Source organism: Malaclemys terrapin, chromosome 7, assembly GCF_027887155.1.
Source record: "Malaclemys terrapin pileata isolate rMalTer1 chromosome 7, rMalTer1.hap1, whole genome shotgun sequence".
Lineage (NCBI taxonomy): Eukaryota > Metazoa > Chordata > Testudines > Emydidae > Malaclemys > Malaclemys terrapin.
In genome coordinates, this window is record NC_071511.1 from 30,217,451 (window position 1) to 30,241,059 (window position 23,609).

Here is a 23,609-nt window from a genome sequence, read left to right on the forward strand (position 1 = left end):
CCCAGAGGTCACTGCAGTTAAACACCAGAAAGAGAAGCTCTGACCTCCCCCACAGCCTCTGGGTCAAGGCTCCCTTTCCACGCATTTGCGGCTCTCCTATTCAGCACCATCGTAGATCTGATTCACCACTGAATTTACAATACTCAGGAGTCACACACAAGGAGCAGCAGTGTAGGGACAGGGCTGCATCAAATCACTTTAGGGGGGTAGTTGCTTTCCCAGAGGGACCATTTATTCAGGGCTCAAGAGGTTATCCCACTATACGAGTCTTAGATGTGAGCAAGAGAGATGGTTTCCATTGCTGCTACACCAATAACGCAAGTACTGGAGCAGATTTAATCCTTAGTAGATGCTGTATATTACAGCATCATAATAGGCACTGTACAGACAGCCCCAGCTGAGATCAAGGCCCTTGTTAACCAGGCACTGTACAGACCCTACCTGCAACAGGGGTCCCTGTCATGCTGGGAGCTGCATGAATCTCAGCCAGGATCAGCCCCCCCCCCCTCCCTCCCTCCCCTCCATCATGCCGGGTGCTGCACAGACTCCCAGTCCCTGCCCCACAGAGCTCAGTCTAAATAGGCAAAGGGTGGGAGGAGAAACAGGTGCAACATAGGGAAGGGCCTTGCTCATGGTCACCCAGCAGATCAGTGGCAAAGGTGGGAATAGAACCCACGTGTCCTGAGTCCTAGCCTAGTGACCTAGCCCTTGGGACGACTGTGCTGCTGCTGTCCTTGGGGGCCAGGAAGCAAGGGTAGCAGCTTCTTGAGCTTTTCCTCCGTGCTGCTGATTTTAGCAACATGTCGCTGTTAAAACAACTCTGGGCATGTGCCCATCACTCTGATGTGTGTTTGGGGGGGAAGCCGCAGGGGCTTACAAGGGTCTTGCCAGTCACGGACCTGGGAGCAGCTGAGGACTGGGGTATGAGAGCAATGGGATACAGGGAGCAGCTGGGATCGGAGTGCAGTGGAAGCCCAGGCCCTTGTCAAACTGCTTTGCCAGCAGCTAGAGAGGGAAGTGGTTTGGGCAGGTGGGAGCAGGCTCATGCGCCATTCCCCACAGGCACCCTGTGACAGGCTAGTCCCCATGAGCTCACAGTCAGCTGGGTCTGTGTCAAAGGACCAGCCCCACCCCACGTAGTCACCAGGCCCCCAGTCTCTCCCCCCCACCACCAGCCTCTCATAGGCTAGACTCAGTCAGTGTCACACAACCAACTTCCTTTAGGCACCCGGCTCCCCCTCCCCCAGCCTGGAGTTGCCCTGGTGCCCAGAGGGGAAGGAGCATCCCCTTCAGGCTAGTTCTCTTCCCAGGGGTGCAGCAGCATCCCCTGGGGCTCTAATATTTACCCGCTGAAATGCTGAGCTCCCCCCTCACCCTTCCCTCAGGAGGGACTGGGATTTGAGAGCAGCAGATAGGAAACCAGGGCTAAGAGATGTTGGAACTGGGAGAGACAAGGCTCTCCAGTTACTCAGCCCACTGGATGCCCCTTACCCTGTAGCTTCAGTTTCCCCGTTTTGCTTCATGTCCCTCCCTCAGGAGCAGTCAGCCCCAGCAACAGCTGCTCTGAGTCTCCCTGCACCAGACTTCAAGCACTTAAACAAAGGGTTAATCTGGGAGGGTAGGAGCCTGAAAGTTTTGAGGGGAGGTTTGGTTCTGGACTCCAGTTTTCTTCCTAGCCCAGGCAGAGTCTGATTATAGCACCTAGCTCTTACCCAGTGCTTTCAAAGCACTTTACTGAGTCAGTCAGTATAATTACCCCTATGTGACAGATGGGGAAGCCAAGGCACTGAGGGGACGTGACTTGCCCAAGGTCACTGGGGTGGCACCCAGGACCCCACATGCCAGGCACTGCCCAGATCTTGCCAGACCAGCCAGCTGCAGCGATAAGGCATCAGGACCCAGGCCGGGGGCTCTAAGCTGCTAACACGGTTCCTGCTCTCTGCCCATTAGACCTTCATTGACTGTGCTGCTACAGCAGCAATGTTTGACCCCACAGGGCAACGTGGAGGGACTTCTGATGAGTAGCAGCATCTACCTTTGACCTCATGGGCTGAGATTTGCAGGGGGGAGAGGGGGGGGGGGGGAAGAGAAAAGAACTTTGTGATAAGGCAGCCAGAGCAGGGACCTTTGGCCCATGGGACTGGAGGGGAAAGGGGAATTTCCATAAGAGGCCTGATTGGATGGGGTGGCACCCACAGGTGCCACACCCACCCCAACGGGTGAATCAGCCAGAGCAAAAAAGGGAAGCTAGAACCACTTGCCTTTGGGGATCTGGCCAGGACAGGAGCATCTGGCCTCTGCGGGTCAGCAGGGACAGGATCAGACTCTGTCAGCTCCAGATCAGGCCACCCCTACTCCAGAGATGGCCCATGGCAGGAGCTTCCGGAGAGCATACTCCCTCCGCACCCCCAAATCCCCCAGCCTCCTGGATTCTACCTACGGCCGACTGGAGGATAAAACAGAGAGCTCGGACAAGGCTAAGCAGAGGGCAAAGAGGAGAGCTGTCAGCCTGAGGGGGTGGAAGAGTGGGGTGGAAGAGTCCCCAGCTGAGAGGACCCCCACCCCAGGGGAGATGCCCCACTCACTAAGCCCCGATGATGGGGAGCTGCTGATCGGCGAGGCTCAGAGCAGGGGCTCTCACAGGATGAAGCAGTGCAAGAAGGTAACAGCTTGGAAACCCAGGGGGTGACATGGGATGGGTTTGGGGGTGCACTGGTGGGAGCCCCCCCAATGTTTTCCTGGCCTTCCCACCAACCCCATCCCAGCCTAGATTTTTCCCAGCAGCCCTTGGGGGATTCCATTCCTTCAGATACCCCTCCTTCCAATCTTCTCCACTGGTGGCCTTTTCTGCCCCTTACCCCCCCCCCCCCCGCAACCCAGTTACCCCCTGTACCCCTCTCCAATATCCTATCCCAACCCCTCTGATCCAGTGAGGTCATTACCCTTTCTGCCTTTACCAATCCCCAGCTCCACTCTTCTATCAGTGGCATTCCCCCCCAACACACACACAGGGGAAGTTACCACCCCCCTCCCTGTCCCATCCCTGCTAGACCCTCCCCTCCCATCTCCAGCAGTGCTATTTTCTACCCCTCACCTCAAGGGGTGCTAAAATTTTTACTGCCCTCTCATGCTTGGTGGCAGAGGACTCTGCAGGCCCCCCACCCCATGGAAGGCTGCTAATGGCTTATACTGGGGTTCGGTTCTAAAGAGTGAATACATGGCAGCTGATGATGCAAGTGTGTAACAGGCATGAAGTTATAAACTCTGCCAGGAGAGGGCATTATACATTGTTATAACCCTTTTGGTCTGTCAGGCTCTAACCATTTATTTAAACCTCTGTTAACCCTTTATCCATGGAGGGGGAAAGTGACCCAGTACTCTGGGTGTTCGCCTGCAACTCAGACTGCAGTAAATTCCCTGGTCCACGACCCAACTTAGACAAGTTTTAGTTTTTACAGTAAGGGGAAACTGAGTCAGACGCAGAAGACAGTAGCTTTGCACTACCTTGCTAGCATTGTTGTGCAGATAGCTACACTAAGGGTTGAGAGGCCCCCAGCTAATGGTGGTGTGAGATGGTCTCCCCCCACTCTGGGGCCAGATTAGAGCCAGCACCCCCTAGAGGAGAAGGTCTATTCCTCCCCCCACACACACCCAGCCAGCCTGTTTCCCTCCCTGAATGGAAGCCAGCACCTGCTAGGGGGGAAAGGCCCCACATACCACTCCCTGCCCCCACAAGCCAGACAGTGGTGGGGTGCTGTTAAGCCTTTGGAAGTGGGGAGAATTTGTCCCACTTTAGGGGATGGGGAGGAAGAAGGAAAGAAAAATAGCCTTCTAAGCAGGACCAGGTAGGAAATGGTTGTCCCATCCTATGACAATTTGAGATTTCAAAAGCTCTTCCCCACCCCCAAACACACACCAGAAAGTTGGTGAACGCAACTGAAAACAGTTTTGAGTCAGATCCATTAAAACAAAACATTTCAGTATTAAAGTCTAAATGAAGTTAAATTTCAAACAAAAAATAGCTTCAAAGCAAAATATCAGATGTTTGTTTAACAAATATCAACACAGGACATTCCAGGCCCCTCCTCCCCCAATGTTTTATCAAGCCAGGAAATTAATCAAACTGACCCTTTTCACAAACTGGGTTGGTTTCAACTAATCAGCATTTTTTGGCCAAGAATGTTTTGTTGACTAGCTCCCAAGCATCTGTAACAGAACCCTCCCTTATCAGAGTTCAGCCCGCTATAGTTCAAGTTGAGACTTGCTTTCTGCTTAACATATGGTTTTTGTAAGTCCTCAAAAATATATCAGCTGACTCAAATGGTCTTGAAAAACTGCCATGCCTCATGGGGGCCTTGGCTAGAATTAGCACTACAGCTATGGTCTCTTTGAACAGGGATTTACAAGATAGAGTGCCCCAAGATCTCACATGGTGCATAGACCTCCTGGTTCTTATTAGGGAGTGTTTTGATCACATTAGTGCCTAGGAATTCTTCCCCCTCACACACCCCTCACTAGCTGTATTGAGGTAGCACCTACAGACCAGGGTCCCATTGACCTCAAATGCCATACTAAACTAGAACCAAGCAGCAGTCACTGCCCTGAGGAGCTTACAGTCCCAGTACCCATGGCATCTAGGCCTTTTGGAAGTTTAATAGCTTAGTTATTGCAATGCCCCAGGGAGCCAGGCTCCCCCGCCCCTCAGCCTCAAGATGGGCAATAGCTTAGGGATCAGCCTCTGCTCAGGGGACATTTGGGATTATAACAGGGCAGAAAGCTCAGGCTGTAACCCAGGGGTAGGCAACTTATGGCACACGTGCCAAAGGTAGCACTTGAGCTGATTTTCAGTGGCACTCACACTGTCCGGGTCCCGGCCACCGGTCCGGGGGGCTCTGCATTTTAATTTAATTTTAAATGAAGCTTCTTAAACATTTTAAAAGCCTTATTTACGTTACATACAACAATAGTTTAGTTATATATTATAGACTTATAGAAAGATCTTCTAAAAACATTTAGATGCATCACTGGCACGTGAAACCTTAAATCAGAGTGAATAAATGAAGACTCGGCACACCACTTCTGAAAGGTTGCCGACCCCTGCTGTAACCCAACTTCTGATGGGCTGAGCACCCCTTAGAGAGGAAAAGGGCCACAGCCCCTTCGCCATGCCTCAGACCCAAACCTGCTCCCCTTCAGACACATAGAAGGTCAAGGCCCCCTCACAGCCAGGTCCTGCCAATCACACCACAGACACTTGCAGTAACAAGCCACCTTTGCTGAGGGCTCCTTTAGTTACATAGAAGCACTAGACACACCCCACCAGAGTTTTAAATATAGGTCCAGATGTCTGTTTATAGGTTTTCCCAAGACTCTCATCCTTCACCATCCAGCCAGATCCTTCTCCCATCTTACAGGCCCCACAGATTCCCCAGGGTTCCCCCCAAACTTCCCAGTTGTGGGGTTACTCACCAGTCCCAGGTATTTAGTGTCTATCCCACTGGGCTCCTCTGTGTAATCCCACCTTGGAGTTCCCCTGGATCCTGTCCCTTAGCCAGGGCAGCAGCCTCCTGGACCACTCCACTGAGCCTTTCATTTCTCAGCAGCACATCTCTGTGCCCCCTGCCAGCAATCACTCAGCAGTTTACCCCCTGCTTCCCTCATGGAGGGATTCTAGCAGCCGCAGCTAACCTAAGTTAGCCCTGCAGAGAGCATTTTCTGAGAAGCTCCCAGCCCCTCCTCAGCTGGGACTGATCACTAACTGAAGTGGCCCCAGGTGGAATTAGGTGAGCTGCTAAACAGTCCCTGCTGGGAAGCATCTAATTAATCACAGGGGCCTGTGCTCATTCCCTCTTAAAGGGGCCTAGCACCCTGTGACAGGCTGGATTGGAGCCTTTTCCTAGAGGGGAAGGTCCTGTATCCCACCCCCTGTGCTAGACAGTCCCCCTGCCCTGGGGTCAGATGGGAGCCAGCGTCCCCATTCCCAACACCTTGAGCCAGCCAGTCCCCTGGCTTGGTGGGCACTGCTTTCCCCAGCCTGTCTTCATAGAAGCAATTCTCAGCTCAACCAGGGGGAACCCCAGCTGTGACTTTGTCCCCAGTTTCCAGGGAGCAGCCCCTAGGCCAGCCCCACCTGATACCTGCTGTCATGGCCTTTGCGCCTGCCTTGGGGCGGGAGGCAAATCATGGAGGGGTCCCATCAGAGCACACCCTTCCTTGACCTTTCACCCTGTTCTCTACCCTCCAGCAGGTGGACCGAGCCCTGCGCAGAGGCTGGGAGACCTTTGTGGCTAACCTATACAGCGTGACACTGAGCCGCCCAGCTCCCCCCTCCGAGGCTGCCCCCTTGCGGTGAGAACATGTTGAGGAACCAGAAGAAGAAACAATGACTCTGGGTGGCTGGGCCACCCCCGGAGACATGAACTTCCTAGAGCAGCATCAGCCACTGATCTGGCTGCATTGGGGACAGGGTGCTTTTTTATAACGACTGGAGATGGACCTGGGCCACCCATCCGGATCTGTCCCCCAACACTGATCCATCATCCGTCCATCCCCATATACACCTCTCTGTGTGCCCTCATATACACTTAGCTATCCATCCATCCATCCATCCATCCCCACAGGGCCCCATCTGTCTATCCCCAAATACACCTGTCCATCCATCCATCCCCACAGACCCCCATCTGTCTATCCCCAAATACACCTGTCTATCCATCCATCCATCCCCACAGACCCCCATCTGTCTATCCCCAAATACACCTATCCATCCATCCATCCCCACAGACCCCCATCTGTCTATCCCCAAATACACCTATCCATCCATCCATCCCCACAGGGCCCCATCTGTCTATCCCCAAATACACCTGTCCATCCATCCATCCCCACAGACCCCCATCTGTCTATCCCCAAATACACCTGTCCATCCATCCATCCCCACAGGGCCCCATCTGTCTATCCTCATATACACCTATCCATCCATCCATCCCCACAGACCCCCATCTGTCTATCCCCAAATACACCTATCCATCCATCCATCCCCACAGACACCCATCTGTCTATCCCCAAATACACCTATCCATCCATCCATCCCCACAGACCCCCATCTGTCTATCCCCAAATACACCTATCCATCCATCCATCCCCACAGGGCCCCATCTGTCTATCCCCAAATACACCTGTCCATCCATCCATCCCCACAGACCCCCATCTGTCTATCCTCATATACACCTGTCCATCCATCCATCCCCACAGACCCCCATCTGTCTATCCCCAAATACACCTGTCCATCCATCCATCCCCACAGACCCCCATCTGTCTATCCCCAAATATACCTGTCCATCCATCCATCCCCACAGGCCCCCATCTGTCTATCCCCAAATACACCTATCCATCCATCCATCCCCACAGACCCCCATCTGTCTATCCCCAAATACACCTATCCATCCATCCATCCCCACAGACCCCCATCTGTCTATCCCCAAATACACCTGTCCATCCATCCATCCCCACAGGCCCCCATCTGTCTATCCCCAAATACACCTGTCCATCCATCCATCCCCACAGACCCCCATCTGTCTATCCCCAAATACACCTGTCCATCCATCCATCCCCACAGACCCCCATCTGTCTATCCCCAAATACACCTGTCTATCCATCCATCCATCCCCACAGACCCCCATCTGTCTATCCCCAAATACACCTGTCCATCCATCCATCCCCACAGACCCCCATCTGTCTATCCCCAAATACACCTGTCCATCCATCCATCCCCACAGGGCCCCATCTGTCTATCCCCAAATACACCTGTCCATCCATCCATCCCCACAGACCCCCATCTGTCTATCCCCAAATACACCTATCCATCCATCCATCCCCACAGACCCCCATCTGTCTATCCCCAAATACACCTGTCCATCCATCCATCCCCACAGACCCCCATCTGTCTATCCCCAAATACACCTATCCATCCATCCATCCCCACAGACCCCCATCTGTCTATCCCCAAATACACCTGTCCATCCATCCATCCCCACAGGCCCCCATCTGTCTATCCCCAAATACACCTGTCCATCCATCCATCCCCACAGGGCCCCATCTGTCTATCCCCAAATACACCTGTCCATCCATCCATCCCCACAGACCCCCATCTGTCTATCCCCAAATACACCTGTCCATCCATCCATCCCCACAGACCCCCATCTGTCTATCCCCAAATACACCTGTCCATCCATCCATCCCCACAGGCCCCCATCTGTCTATCCCCAAATACACCTGTCCATCCATCCATCCCCACAGGGCCCCATCTGTCTATCCCCAAATACACCTATCCATCCATCCATCCCCACAGACCCCCATCTGTCTATCCCCAAATACACCTATCCATCCATCCATCCCCACAGACCCCCATCTGTCTATCCCCAAATACACCTGTCCATCCATCCATCCCCACAGACCCCCATCTGTCTATCCCCAAATACACCTGTCCATCCATCCATCCCCACAGACCCCCATCTGTCTATCCCCAAATACACCTGTCCATCCATCCATCCCCACAGACCCCCATCTGTCTATCCCCAAATACACCTGTCCATCCATCCATCCCCACAGACACCCATCTGTCTATCCCCAAATACACCTGTCCATCCATCCATCCCCACAGACCCCCATCTGTCTATCCTCATATACACCTGTCCATCCATCCATCCCCACAGACCCCCATCTGTCTATCCTCATATACACCTGTCCATCCATCCATCCCCACAGACCCCCATCTGTCTATCCCCAAATACACCTGTCCATCCATCCATCCCCACAGGGCCCCGTCTGTCTATCCCCAAATACACCTGTCCATCCATCCATCCCCACAGACCCCCATCTGTCTATCCTCATATACACCTATCCATCCATCCATCCCCACAGACCCCCATCTGTCTATCCCCAAATACACCTGTCCATCCATCCATCCCCACAGGCCCCCATCTGTCTATCCCCAAATATACCTGTCCATCCATCCATCCCCACAGGCCCCCATCTGTCTATCCCCAAATACACCTGTCCATCCATCCATCCCCACAGGGCCCCATCTGTCTATCCCCAAATACACCTGTCCATCCATCCATCCCCACAGACACCCATCTGTCTATCCCCAAATACACCTGTCCATCCATCCATCCCCACAGGGCCCCATCTGTCTATCCCCAAATACACCTGTCCATCCATCCATCCCCACAGACCCCCATCTGTCTATCCCCATATACACCTGTCCATCCATCCATCCCCACAGACCCCCATCTGTCTATCCCCAAATACACCTGTCCATCCATCCATCCCCACAGGCCCCCATCTGTCTATCCCCAAATATACCTGTCCATCCATCCATCCCCACAGGCCCCCATCTGTCTATCCCCAAATATACCTGTCCATCCATCCATCCCCACAGGCCCCCATCTGTCTATCCCCAAATACACCTGTCTAGCCATCTATCCCCATATACACCTGTCTAGCCATCCATCCCCACAGGCCCCCATCTGTCTATCCCCAAATACACCTGTCTAGCCATCTATCCCCATATACACCTGTCCATCCATCCATCCCCACAGACCCCCATCTGTCTATCCCCAAATACACCTATCCATCCATCCATCCCCACAGACCCCCATCTGTCTATCCCCAAATATACCTGTCTAGCCATCTATCCCCATATACACCTGTCTATTCATCCATCCCCACAGACACCCATCTGTCTATCCCCAAATACACCTGTCCATCCATCCATCCCCACAGACCACCATCTGTCTATCCCCAAATACACCTGTCCATCCATCCATCCCCACAGACACCCATCTGTCTATCCCCAAATACACCTATCCATCCATCCATCCCCACAGACCCCCATCTGTCTATCCCCACATAGGTCTGTCCATCCATCCCCATACACCTCTCTCTATCTATCGACACATCTCTATCTACCTGCACATGCATCCTCCTCCTTACCTTCATACATACCTGTCTCTCTAAGTTTCTCTCCCATGGTCCAGGGTGGCTGGAGTACAAGTTCCCAGCCTGGCCCCCTCGCTGGTAACCTGGGAACCGAAATCTCAGCTCCGACTACATTTCTCCTGCTAGGCCTCCATCCAAACCCGTAACCATCGGTGCTACTCCCCAGCCCTTGCTGCTGCTCACCTAGCCGGAGCTGTAATGCCCGGGCAGTATTTCCCTGCATGTCGGCAACCATGGAGGCGGAGGGGCCGGGGTGTGCTGGCTACACTGTAAATAGTCTCTGAGTCACAGGGACTCCCATTATTAATCCCACCCTCATTAACCTGCCCTAACCCAGCAATCCAACCCAGGAGCTTGGCGCTAAGGGACTCAGACTGTCTCCTGCTGTGGGGTGGGAGGGGAAGGGAACCAAGTGATTTTTCAGGGGGGTTGATTTTTCACTAGGCAGAGCCACAGGGACTCCTTAGTAGCCCCCCTTCCCAGTGTGGGTACATCCCAGGCACAGGGGCATCAAACTGGCTACTGCTGGGCAGAGCCAGACATGCCTGTGAAAGGAGCATCTGGGGTTCCCTGGGAAAGCCGGAGGGTGCTGGGGGAGGGGAGCCATGCCAGCCCCAGAGGATGCCACACCCACGGCAGGCAGTAGGCAGTGCCAGGCCCAGAGAGGCCCTGCCCAGTGCAGCCAGGGCAAAGGGTGCCTGATGGCAGGCAAAGTAGTGAGTCTGGAACCTGTCTGGCCACCCCATCCCCAGGCCCACACGCTTGGGAGCCTTGGGGGTCAAGTGCTCTCGCTAGCAGGGGGGGTACAAGTCGCTCCCTGGCAGGTCTTCAGCAACAGGGACCAGACCAGTGCCCTCTGGGTCTAAATGCAAAAGCCTCTCCTGCCTGAGCTAAAAGCCAGGGCTCTGCCAGGTTCCTCAACCTGTGTATGTGGCCCAGCCGCCACTAGAGGGGGACAAAGCACCTTGCTGAGTGCCCCAGCGGTCTGTGGCCTTGGTGGAATGAAGGGTTGCCACGTTTTCAGCATTGTATGAACGGTCCTTGTAACCTGATGTGCTGCATGCCCTGCGCTAATAAACCCTGAAACCCCACCACAGCATCTGAGCCTGCTTTCATTACCACCCCAGACATGGCCCCTTCTGCCATGAACTAGGGGAGAGGGATAGGGCAGCATGGCTGAGGGGTGGGGTGGCACTGGGCCACTACCACTGTCCAACTGAGATCCCACAGACACTGAGCCATGGGCCCTAAGGAGCCAGAATGCTCCTCAGAACAGGCCACATGATCGGGAGCCAGGACTCCTGGGTTCTCTGCTTGGATCTAGGAGAGAAGTGGCGTCCAATGGTTAGAGCAGGGAAGCTGAGAGTCAGAACTCTCGGGTTTTATTTCAGAATAGGAGGTGGGGGGGCGGGGTGTCTAGTGGATACAAGTAGGAATTTAGGGCCAGGACACCTGGGTTCCATCCCTGGGCTTAGCAAGGGCGTGGGATTTGGTGGTTAGAGTGGAGAAGCTGGGAGTCCAGACTCATGGGTTAGGTTCCTGAATCTAAGAGAGGATGGGGTCTACTGGTAAGAAAAAGGAATTGGAAGGCAGGACTTCCAGCTTCCCTTCCCATTTGCCTCCGCATTGGAGAAAGTCCAGAAAAGAGCAACAAAAATTATTAAAGGTCTAGAAAACATGACCTATGAGGGAAGATTGAAAAAATTGGGTTTGTTTAGGAGAAAACTGAGAGGGGCTATGATAAGAGTTTTCAAGTACATAAAAGGTTGTTACAAGGAGAAGGGAGAAAAATTGTTCTTCTTAACCTCTGAGGATAGGACAATCGGGCTTAAATTGCAGCAAGGGCGGTTTAGGTTGGACATTGGGAAAAACTTCCTGTCAGAGTGGTTAAGCTGAAATAAATTGCCTAGGGAGGTTCTGGAATCTCCATCATTGGGGATTTTTACGAGCAGGTTGGACAAACACCTGTCAGGGATGGTCTAGACAATACTTAGTCCTGCCTTGAGTGCAGGGGACTGGACTAGATGACCTCTCGAGGTCCCTTCCAGTTCTATGATTAACGGTAGGTACCATTGCTATGAGGTCCGCAGGTGGGAAAGTGCACTGTGTTATATAACTCAGAGCACGTTGTAAATAACACGACTCCCACAGAGCCAAAGTCCACCCCTCAGGGCTGTCAGCCCAAGGTGGTGAGCTTTAGAAAGGTGCTATCACAGCAGGATCATTGCAACATGGAAATCTTCCCCAAGCCATGTTGGGAGCTGTTTGCCTTGTATCAGCCAGGCCCCTGGGGGTGAAGGAAAAAGCCACAATCTCCCACCATCACCCGATGCTACAAATTATTCACAGATTGTTGCCTCTTTGACCTGAGCAGTTCCCAAACAATCAGGGCTTTGTAGGGATGTTTTCATTTGCAGAAGAAATGTGAGATATGAGTCAAGTCTATTCTGGGGGTAGTTTTGTTTATACATTAAAAAAAATGGACCCAGAGTGCTGTTGCCCTTGACACAGTACAAGCCCCCAACTGATCAGGACAAATAAGAGAGCTTTTGATTTGCTGGAAAGTCTTAAAATAACAAAACACACCCATAGGGCCACTGTCTACTCCCAGTGCTGCAGGCTGGGACCTGCTGCTTTACTCAAGGGCATCACAACAGAGTTGGGGGGAAACTCCCCACCCCCAGCAGCTAAAGCAAGAAGGGAGGGGTGGAGCACCGTTCCATCCCAGAATACTCTGGGTAACCCAATTAACTATCATGACCACTTTATTACATCCAGGGCTCATTATTTTATTAACGTGCCAGACCTAGCTACGTACCCACTGCAGCTCAGGGGGTGGGGTGGAGATGTTGCAACAGCTTGTCACTCACAGGACACACTGAGCACTGGTAGTAGGCTCACCTGCTATTTAAATGGATCCCACCCTATTCCTATGCACTACACACAGGTCACATCTGAGGCACAGGATATGAATTTTCTTTGCAACTGAGGGAGACCCTGCAGATTTTAGAGTAACCCAAAGCAGCCAGTAGATGGTGTTTGGGCTCATTTTATTTCTGCTCTTTAGCCAAGCCTCTGGCAGTGTTATGGATTATAAGGGCAGAAGGAACCATTATTAGCATTTGGGGGGGCGACAGTGCCCACCAGCCCCAGGCAGGGACCAGGACCCTGTCCGCTAGGCCCTACGCAGACACAGAACAAATCTGGTGCCTGCCCCAAAGAGTTTCCAGTCTAATCCAGCCTCCTGCAGAACAGTTCAGAGCATCCTCCCAGCCATTCCTGCACCTAGCCCAGAATGGCTCTTGGAGCCGGAGCACACTGTTAGCCCTTGGCCCATATTCAGGGTCCTGCCTCTGCTGTCTGCTCCTCCCACTCCACCCTGAGCCCCATCCCCTCCCCCGAGCCAGCGACTCCCCCACCTTCAGGCCACATCAGAGAGGGTGCCTCTAGGAGGGAAAGGCCCCCCATGTTCCCTACTGAGCCAGCCTGGTCCCCCACCCTAGGGCCCAGATGTAAATGTCAGTTCAGCTCCAAGCAGTTTGGCTCAGTCCAAATCAGGTCACCGTTCAGGTCAGGCTAGCACAGCCCTTACCTTGGGAACCAGGCATTTATCTATCACAACTCGAGATGGATCCAGCTCATGGTGTCTGTCCACCAGACCCACAAAGCTGCCTATTGCCACGTGTCTGTTCAGCCCACTGGGTTTTTAGACCTTATTCATCTTCCCCATAGTGCGAGGTAGCTGGGATCAGAACTCCTGGCTTAGCGTTCTCTGATAACCTGAGAACAGATGTAAAGCCTAGATCTGTATAGACCCCTGCTCTGACTGCTTCTAACTCCTAGAAAACTATTGGCATTCCCAGAAGGCTTGAGATATTTAAAGGGATACTGCCCTTTTCCTATATTATATATCTGTAACTGAGTACAGAGGAAGTAGGTGGATTTGCTATTACTTAAGAGTCTTTAAATCAAGACTGGATATCTGTCTGAAATAAAAGTTATGCTCTAGCTCAACTGCCAGATATGGGTTGGATGAAATTCCATGGCCTGCGTCTCGCAGCTCAGCAAAGATGAGCACAATTGCCTTGAAATCTATGAAGTATTCAACAGAGAAAAGAGGGACGGAGGAACTGAGAGAAGAAAAACACCAGCCATTGAATCATGGTGGATCAGTTTTATTCCCTACATCATAGGGGATGCCAAATCTTAGCTACGACAGAAAGCATCCAGGGGCTTCAGTTTGGTCATTAAGCAAGGCTGAACCATCAGACACTACAGGAGAAGAGGGGCCCAGCCATTTCCAAACCTGCTCCGAGAGGGGGAGATGGGGGGAGAGGAGGAGATGTAAGATCCTGATCTTCCTCCTCCTGGTGGGGAATATGGGGATTAGAGAGAAGAGGCAACAATAGAAGAAGAGAGAGCCAGCGTGACCCCCAGGCAGCATCGATCAATGGCAGATCGGTTCACTGTCGTCAGATGGGACGGGTGTCAGGAGTCAGACAGAGCAGTTCTGAGATAATAACTGTGTCTCGTTGAGCCAGGGACGGGACCAGACCTGGAACTCACAGAGCAGTTTCTGTAGGGGGGAAAAAATGTCCCACAATTAGATAGTCATGAAACACAGTATGGCTGCTGTAATACCAGGATGAATTGGCTTATGCCCAGGTGCATTGCAGCGCAAGAATCAGGCCCAAGATTTAGTGACAGTGACAGCACCCACTCACACAGCGCTGGGATGCAACTGCTGTTTGGTTTATTGATGGGAACTCATAATTTACCAGTGTGATCCCAAACCAGTGCCCATGCAAAGCTTCAAATAACCCCAACACTAGCAGCGAGTCAGCTTATGCCCCATACACCCAGTCTGTTAAAAGTGTCTTTTGTTTCCTATTTTACTTTCTACAAAGGGCACATTGGGTTAAAAGGAATCTTTATTTAAGATTCCTTACCTGAGTCACTACCAATAGGGTGGGGCGTAAATAGGTTTCCCTTCCACAGAATATTTCAACTTTTGGGCAAAACTACCCCCACCCCAAAAAATATTTCAGCCAAAAACGGAGCTATTTTGATTTCAATACGGTGCTGTGGTGCTTCGCAAGAGTTGTAATTCAAGTACCTCATCTCCTATTCCCCTCAATAGGTCGCACTCTCTGGCCAGACTCCATCAGGCATTAGGAGCTTAACCCAGAATTCCAATGGGCGGCAGAGACTGCGGGAACTGTGGGATAGCTACCCACAGTGCATCACTCCATACGTCGATGCTAGCCACGGTAGTGAGGACGCACTCCACCGACTTAATGCGCTTAGTGTGGACATACGCAATCTACTATAAAATCGATTTCTAAAAAGCGACTTTTATAAAATCAATCTAATTTCATAGTGTAGACATACCCTTAGCCAGTCTGTGGCGGTGGTTCATCACTGGAGATATAGGCTGGACAGGGAGCCTGGCTTACAGAGCATAATAGGAGCACCAAGTCCCCAAATGACAACTCCTGAGAGGTGCTACAGTGCCATTCTGAATGGAAATATTTCAATTTACAGCTGAAATATTGATATTTTCTGTGAAAAGAGGGCACTTTTTGCACACACAGTTTAGTTGGAAAGTTGGGATTTTGACCAAACTAAATTTTTTCATTTAATAAACAATTTCAGTGGAAAAACTTTTGACCAGCCCATTATGGACATCTTAAACCATAAAGCTGCAATTTTCCAGAGAGCCTAAGGAAAATCTGATGTCTCATTATCCTAACTGAACCCTTCCCCCGCTTTTACTATTCCATTCCTCTTAGGGGGATGGTGAAAAGGAACTACTGGCCTCAGTTTCACTTCTGTTTACATTCTGGGGCAAGTCAATTTCACACTCTGGTTACATTGGGTTTCAGTGTTTGGATTGCTAGCCCCTCAGGGGCCTGCTTTAAATTAGAAACATTTTCATCATTTTAAATTACTATGAAGCTTTGAGATACTGTTAACACAAAACTTATGATGTATCCACTTTAAGACTGAGATACTCCCTAAGCTTATTTATATTACACTAGCACCCATAGACCTTACCTGTGATCATGGCCCCACTGTGCCAGGTTCTGACAATCCCTACTCCGCAGAGCTTGCAATCCAAATAGACGAAGGGTGGGCAGGGGAAACTGAGGCACAGTGAAGGGGGGGACTTGCCCGAGGTAAGAGGTGTTGTGCCGCACCCTGTACTCTAGGTTGTCCAATGTAACCCAAGTCCAACTAAAGGTGTTGCTTTCCAGATGTTTCAAGATGCTGTCCCTCCAAGAAGCTCCCCGTACACATCTGCAAAGCTACTGCATTATCCTCCTTCAAGTACCGCCTTAAAGTTCTCCTCTACCATGATGCCTACTGTCACGGAGTGTGGGGGGACACAAGGCCTTGCCCCCCACCCAGCTTCCTGCGATTCACCATGACTCTCAGCCAGTCAGTAAAGCAGAAGGTGACAGGAACACAGTCCAAGACAGGTCTTGCAGGCACAGGCAACAGGACCCCCCCCTCCAATTAGGTGCATCTTGGGGTCCCAGGGCACCACAGCCCCCTTGGGAGGTCAGAGCCCTGTCTGCCTCCCAGCCATTCCACCAGCCAGCTCTGACCCTCTCTCCCCAGCCTTTTGTTCAGTTTCCCGGGCAGAGGTGTCACCTGGCCTCTAACCCCTTCCTGGGTTCTCATGTTATATGCTCAGGTATTCTCCCTCACAGCCAGTCTCCCATCCCCCAATGCAGACCATCCTAGCCACACTCCCCTGCCTTCCCAGCCAACACTCCCCACTCAGCATTCAAAGACCACATTAAGAACGGTCCCAGTTCGTCACACCTACAAAAAAAATTCAACAACCAGGCTGCTGATGTGCTGAGCCCACTGCCCAGTTGCGTCTCATTGTTTCCTTTGGCTCCTCGGTCCGTCTGCCAGCTCTTGTCTTATACCTGGATTGGAAGCTCTCTGGGGCTCATTTTTTTGTTCTGTTTGTACTGGACTGAGCACAGTGGGGTCCTGGCCCATGACTGGAGCTTGTAGGTGTTGTGGTTATACAAATAAGTTCCATGGCAGGCAGTGACCCTGGCCTCGCAAGACAGAACTGCGCCCACACAAAGTTGACACCTCAACTAGACACTATACAGTTTTCTCTGTTCACCTGTTGCTCTGATGCTGGCGGCAAGGGGCATGTGCTGATGTCCCCGTTTCCAAGGCCTGCCCCATTTTTCCGGCACTGTGTTGTCACCAGCTGTACGGTCAGGTAGTATTTCATGCCAGCCACCACCTGGAACAAGAGCAGAGATCCCAGAGTGAGGAAGATTCTGGACATTTCCCACTTCTGATCAATAGCGGGAAATTGAGGAATCAAGAGTTTCAGCTCCACAAACTGCAATTGTTCTGTTTGCAGTTGGTAGTGCTTGGAGGCCACAACTGAGATTGGGGGGCCCCTTCATCATGCCAACAAGTGCACAGACAGCCTTTCTCCACCTCCACCTCCCCGACTGAGATCAGGGCCCACATTTGTGCCAGGCGCTGTGCAGAAACCACACCCGGACTGAGATCGGGACCTCATTTGTGCCAGGCGCTGTGCAGATTCCTCCCCCCCTGCTCTCCCATAAAAATCTACACAGCCCCCATGCCAGGTGCTGTGGCTGATCCAGAGCTCATTAAAATCAGTGGAAGACTGTCCCAGACCTTTAGAGCTTTGACAATAGACAAAGGGTGGGAGAGGAAACTACAACACAGAGAGGGGAAGGGACTTGCCTAAGATCAGTAACAGAGCCAGGAATAAGACCTAGGTCTCCTGAGTCCCGTTCCAGTGCACTCATCCGTCACTGGATTTTAGAGCACTATTTGGTCCTCAGAGTCAGCTGAAGAATAAGAAGCCAGATCCAGGAGCAGCAGCAGCACGGCCCTGGGCCACCCCCCATTCCCAGGTGCAGCAGCGACCGCTGGAACCCCCCTCAGCACCTAAGATTTAGTTAGGGGTTTTTCTAGTAAAAGTCATGGACAGGTCACTGGCCCTGACTTTTTGGTTATTGCCAGTGACCTGTCCTTGACTTTTACTAAAAATACCCGTGTCTAAATTGTAGCCTTAACTATGACATCTTTTGATCTGTTTAAGAAGCTAATCACATTGAGCTCATTAAGTCTCTCAGCATCAGGCATTTGTTTCCAGCCCTCTGATCATTTCTCTGCACCCTCTCCAATTTTTCAACGTCCTTTTGAAAATGTGGCCCTCAGAAATGGACGCAGTGTTCCAGTATCGCTCCCTCCAATGCTGTATGCAGAAGTAAAATCCCCTCCCTGCTCCTACTCCCCTGTTTGCACAGGTAAGGATCACACCGGGAGCTCATGCTGCACTGCTTGTCCACTGTGACCCTAAATCCTGCTCAGGGTCACTGCTTTCCAGGATACAGTCCCCCAGTCCGTAGGCACAGCCCACACTTCTTGTCCCTAGATGTATAACTTTGCATTACAATGCATTGTGTTGGAACAGGCCCAGTTCCCCAAGCGATACAGATCGTTCTGTAGGACTGCCCTGTCCTCAGCACTAGGTGCCACTCCACTAATCCTTCCCCATCCTCTGTGGATGCATGGAAGATATGGATTGTTATGGCCATGTCTATCTGGCACCAGTGACAATAAAGAGCTGGAGCTTTATAAAGAGGAGTCCAAGAAATGTGGCCCAGGGAACAGATCACTGGGCTGGGAGTCAGGTCACTGGGTTCTAGTCCGCACTCTGCCACTGACCTTGGGCAAATTCCTTCCCCTTTTTGTACCTCTACTTTCTCTCCCACCCTTTGTCTACTTCAGTTAGAAGTTCTTCAGGGCAGGGGCTGTCTCTCACTCTGTGTCTGTGCATCATGTGGCACAACCAGGGCCCCCAAACTCAGCAGGGAGTGGGCTGTCTTGGCCGAGGCTTCTAGGTGTTACTGTAATACCCATAACAACTACTTACTTAGCCCAGATCTCCCCTAGAAAGAACCTGGTGAGATCAAGACAATCCCAGATCAGCTCAATCATCACGGCATAGGTTAGACTTTCCATAGACAAGTGGGCGTTGAGATACAGAATAGGTGGAAACGGTGGAAAGAGAGGGTGTAACTAGGAAATAAAACCAAGAAGATACAAGAGCCCTGATGCAAGCAGCAACCTGTTGTTCCAGATTGTGTCCCTAGTACAGTTCTTCCCTTCCAGTGGAGCAGGTAGATGCTAGGGCCCAACCACAAGTGGATGGTTTACATCCACTTGCTAATATGTAGCATGCACCTGTATCTATGCCACCTTTTTATATGGCCCCAAATTCTACTGCATGCCTCTGCACATGTTCCACTAATATGGGGAAGCTTAGCACCAAAACTGACCATTCACTCAGTAGGGAATTTTTCAAACTGGTGGAGCAGGGAACCCTAGACTTTAAGGCCAGAAGGGACCATCCCGATCATCTTTGACCTTCTGTATATCACAGGCCTGAGCATCTCCCCTAGCCATTTCTGCAGCATGTCTTGTAGGAAGACATCCCGTCTTGGTTTAAAAACTTCAAGGGATAGAGAATCCACCCAATCCCTATGTCAGCTGGTCCAATGGTTAATCCCCCTCCCTGTTAAAAATGTGTACCTTATTTCTAGTCTCAATTTGTCCAGCTTCAGTTCCCAGCTGTTGGGGCTCATTCTGCCTTTGATGATAGCAGGCCTTTTAACCCAGCAGACAATCTCCTCCCCATGGAGGTACTTACAGACCATGATCAAATCACCCATTCACCTTCTCCTAGAGAAACTAAGTACTAGGTTTTTCAGCCCTCAAATCACTTTTGTGGCTCTTCTGAGTTCTCTCCAATCATGGATACCCTTTGAAAGGGTAGACACCAGAAACAGACAGTACCCGGTAGTGGTCTCACTGACACCGCAGACAGAGGTAATAGCATCACCCTACTCCTGCTTGCTTACTCCTCTGTTTTAATGTCCAAGGATCGCATTAGCCCCGTTAGCTAGAGCATCGCACTGGGAGCGTACGTTCCTACATGCCCCACAAGTCCTTTTCCGTGGCACGGTGTTCCAGGAATCCAGACCCTCAATTGTTCTTGTAGCTCTTCACTGAGCCCTCCCCAGTTCCTCCTCTCACCCCTCCAAGAAGCCAACAGTTGCTAAATCAGACCAGCAGGTCCAGTGTCACAGGCTAATGAGAAAAGGCGAAGGAAGCACAGAGATGATCCCAATGAGAACCTGGCCTTTTGTCCCCATACTGCAAGTCTTAGCACAGAGCAAGCCTTGGACAAAAGGCATCACAGAAGCTCAAAGTAACCATTATAAAAGGCTGGTTCTTCAGAGCCTTATGCATTAGAGAGCTGTAAACAACATTCCATGGGGAGCAGCATTCTATTGTGAGGTCACATCTGTCTAGTACAAGATGGCTACAACCGATCTTGGTGAAAACCAGCTTCCAAGAGCAAGAGGGCACAGATTCAGCATACACAAGTTCACAAAAAGAGACTGAGGACTGGCACTTTTCATGCTAGACTAGAGAAGAAAGAGGAGACAGGATGGAAGGATACAACCATGAGATAGAGAAGGAAGATGGGGAACTTCCCACCCCTAAAAGCCCTCCCACCAATCTTGGTTGGGAACCCATACAGTGCCCGACATGACAGGGGGCCTCACCTCAATCTCAGCTGAGGTTTCTAGGCACTAGTGTAACACCAATAATAACTGTCTGACTTAGCCCTGATCTCCCCTAGAAGGAACACAATGAGATCAGACAGTCCTAGACCAGATCCATCATCATACATGCCTTCTTCCTCCAGCAGTTAGATTTCCATGTACACAACCAGGAGTTGACACACTATGAGCTAATCCAGAGTGGGTAGAGGCAGAGGGAAGCGAGTTCATGGGACCCTGACTGCCAGATCCCAGCCAGGGTCCCACGCAGCACCCAGCACGATAGGGGAGCCCTCCTCACCCCTGATCCCAGACAGGGTCTTGCACAGCATCAGCAGGAGAGCACCCACACACACACACAAACACACACACACACAATCCCAGACAGGGTCCCACTCAGCACCCAGCAGATGGGGAGCCCCCACAAAACTCCTGTTGCATTGGGTGTTTGCAGCAGTGGTGGAAGAGAACCAGTGGCAATGAGAGTGAGCCTGCCTGGCTGGGCGAGTAGGAGAGAAGCAGGGCAGGCTGTGGGTCTGGGCAGACATGGTGCTTAGGTAATGCTGGGAAGGGACAATGCCCTGGTTGCAGAGCAGCATTCTTGTGGTTTGGGTACAGCCATAATAACCCTACTAGCCAATACCGACTTCCCTCCCTCCTGTCCCGCGTTACACCCTAAACATAGGAGGTGAGTATTTCTGCAGCCAGGAGGCCTGGAGACAATTCTTTTATTTTAGATGAGAGCGGAGGCTCTGGCACTCTGGTGCACAGATACCAACCAATGCTCTTCCTCACGACCCTCTGCATGGAGATCCAAACAGTCCCATGCTGCCTACTCGTAGCAGTAAGGGTCTCTCCACAGCCACAGGGGTTAGAGAGGTAATTCAAGGGGAGCTGAGATCGTGGGCTCAGATACAGGTCACACATACAAAAGAGTGGCACAGGGAAGTGGGTGCCACTGTGGTCTGCCCCCCAGGCATCCTGCCTGCTTACACTCCTCTTTGCCAGGTTTTCTCCACAGGCCATGGGCAACAGCGGGGTTTTGTTACAGGAAGCTGAAACACTGGGGCTCAGAGGGAGGGGGATGTGGGCACCTGCAGGGTCCAGGGCTCCTCCAGTGGTTACCCAGACTGGCAGGACACTCGGCTGTCACTGAAGAAGTTAGCACGAATTCTAGGCCGCCCCCCCGGACCAGCTGTGTGGGTGGCAGCAGAAGCTGCTCTCACAGGACACCTCCCTTGCAACCTGCCATCCCATAACCAGCATCCTTGCCCCCCACCTGGCCACAGGGGCCTCCCAGCCCCCCACACCTCTGCCCCCACCGGGCCCAGTCCCTAATCCCCACCGGGCTATGGGGCTTCCCCTACTCCTCCAGGGTCCAGACCCTACCCCCGCCTATACCTAACTCCGTCCCCCGCCCCACAGACCCCTGTCAGCTCCAGGGCTCCCCGAAGAGACCCAAACCCCACTCTGAATCCACCCCTGTCCCGGCTCCCACCCGGACACCTGCACCCCCGACGGCGGCGCTGTGCCCCCCAGCTGGCTCTGGCTCCAGCCCCGCCCCGGCCCTGCTGACCTGGCTGAGGGCCCGCAGCACCCGCTCCGCCCGGGAGTAGTGCAGGCTGTTGCTGGCCTTGTTATAGGCCTCCACCGCGAACCGCACGGCCGCCTGCACCCCAGGATCCGAGATCGGCACCTCCTGCAGCCCCCCGGCCAGGCGCTCCCCGCGCAGCCCCGGCCCCGCCAGGAGCAGCAGCCACAGCGCAGCCAGCCACACAGCCGCCCCAGAGCTCGACATTGCTGCGAATGAGCGGCCTGAGCACCGCCCCCAGGAGAGCCCCGCTAGCCCCGCCTCCCCATCTAGCCCCGCCCCGAGAGCCCCGCCTCCCCTGCTGGCCCCGCCCGCAGGGAACCCCACCTGCCCTGTGTACAGTGAGGATTCCTCCCCGCCTATCTGTCCCTAGCACTTGGGAGAAGCTCCCCATACACTTGTGGACACTACCTCCCCCCTGTCCTCCTTCAGCCTTGTCCTCCTAGGGTGACCAGACAGCAAGTGTGAAAAATTGGGACAGGGTGTGGGAGGTAATAGGCGCCTGCATAAGACAAAGCCTCAAATATCGGGACTGTCCCTATAAAATTGGGACATCTGGTCACCCCACCTCACCCTTCCTGTGACACTGTAATGTTATGAGTGTATGGGGCCGGTGCAACCACTAGGCGAACAAGGCGGCCGCCTAGGGCGCCTAGTGGTTGAGGGCACCTAAAAGCCCGCTCAGGCGAGGAGGTGGAGTGGAGGTGAGCTGGGGTGGGGGGACGCGGGGAGGGCCGTCCGCAGTAACAAGGGGGGGTGCACAGGGGAACTGCTCCGCGCCCCAGATCACCTCCACTCTGCCTCCTTCGCTGAGCACACAGCCCCCGCTCTAATTCTCCTCCAATCGGTGCTGCAAGCCTGGGAGGGGAGGAGAATTAGAGCAGCGCCGGCGTGCTCAGCGGAGGAGGTGGAGCGGAGGTGAGCTGGGGTGGGCTCCCCAGGCAGGGTTAGCTTCCGTGGGTGGGGGGCTCCCTGGGCGGTGGGCGGGGTTAGCTACCGTGGAGGTGGGCTCCCCGGGCGGGGTTAATTGCAGGGGGGGGTAGCTGCTACTGGGGGGGGCTCCCCGGGCAGGGGGTTCCCCGGGGGGGGGTGGCGAGCGGGGTTAGCTGCCACGGGGGGGGGGCTCCTCTGGTGGGGGAGGTAGGGGCCGTGGTTAGCTGACACGGGGGGCGGGGTTAGCTGGGGGGGGTGGCGCAAGGTGGACGTTTTGCCTAGCGCGCGAAACTTCCTTGCACCAGCCCTGTGAGTGTAATATAATATCTCATTGAAAGGTGACAGGGCCAGAAAGAGTTAATTAACTCACAGACTGACCTGACCCATGGCCGAACTTTAGAGACTGGTTAGGGAGCTATGTAAATGAATAGAGCTTTGAA

The 23,609-nt window shown here is 52.8% G+C and overlaps 2 protein-coding genes across 2 annotated transcripts; one reads left to right on the plus strand and one right to left on the minus strand.

Moving 5' to 3' along the window:
- The first annotated feature begins 2,269 nt into the window (after window positions 1-2,269).
- On the plus strand, window positions 2,270-6,696 carry C7H11orf86 (chromosome 7 C11orf86 homolog). Its single transcript, XM_054035687.1, has 2 exons — window positions 2,270-2,662; window positions 6,245-6,696. Exons 1-2 carry the CDS (start codon window positions 2,363-2,365, stop codon window positions 6,350-6,352), a joined length of 408 nt encoding a protein of 135 aa, XP_053891662.1. The 5' UTR covers window positions 2,270-2,362; the 3' UTR covers window positions 6,353-6,696.
- Window positions 6,697-14,155: 7,459 nt separating this feature from the next.
- LOC128841232 (cystatin-POGU1-like) lies at window positions 14,156-22,460 on the minus strand. The gene is made up of 3 exons (XM_054036089.1): window positions 22,222-22,460; window positions 17,147-17,272; window positions 14,156-14,572 (listed from the first exon to the last, which is right to left on the minus strand). The coding sequence occupies exons 1-3, from the start codon at window positions 22,441-22,443 to the stop codon at window positions 14,492-14,494; spliced, it is 429 nt and encodes a 142-aa protein (XP_053892064.1). The 5' UTR covers window positions 22,444-22,460; the 3' UTR covers window positions 14,156-14,491.
- Window positions 22,461-23,609: the final 1,149 nt, after the last annotated feature.

Excerpts from the sequence above, each read along its gene's own strand:
- LOC128841232 (XM_054036089.1), bottom strand. The coding sequence starts at position 22,443 with ATGTCGAGCTCTGGGGCGGCTGTGTGGCTGGCTGCGCTGTGGCTGCTG. Across the intron at positions 17,273-22,221 it reads TGCTGCGGGCCCTCAGCCAG|GTGGTGGCTGGCATGAAATA; the intron begins GTCAGCAGGGCC and ends CTCTTGTTCCAG. Across the intron at positions 14,573-17,146 it reads CGCCAGCATCAGAGCAACAG|AAACTGCTCTGTGAGTTCCA; the intron begins GTGAACAGAGAA and ends TCCCCCCTACAG.
- C7H11orf86 (XM_054035687.1), top strand. The coding sequence starts at position 2,363 with ATGGCCCATGGCAGGAGCTTCCGGAGAGCATACTCCCTCCGCACCCCC. Across the intron at positions 2,663-6,244 it reads GGATGAAGCAGTGCAAGAAG|CAGGTGGACCGAGCCCTGCG; the intron begins GTAACAGCTTGG and ends TCTACCCTCCAG.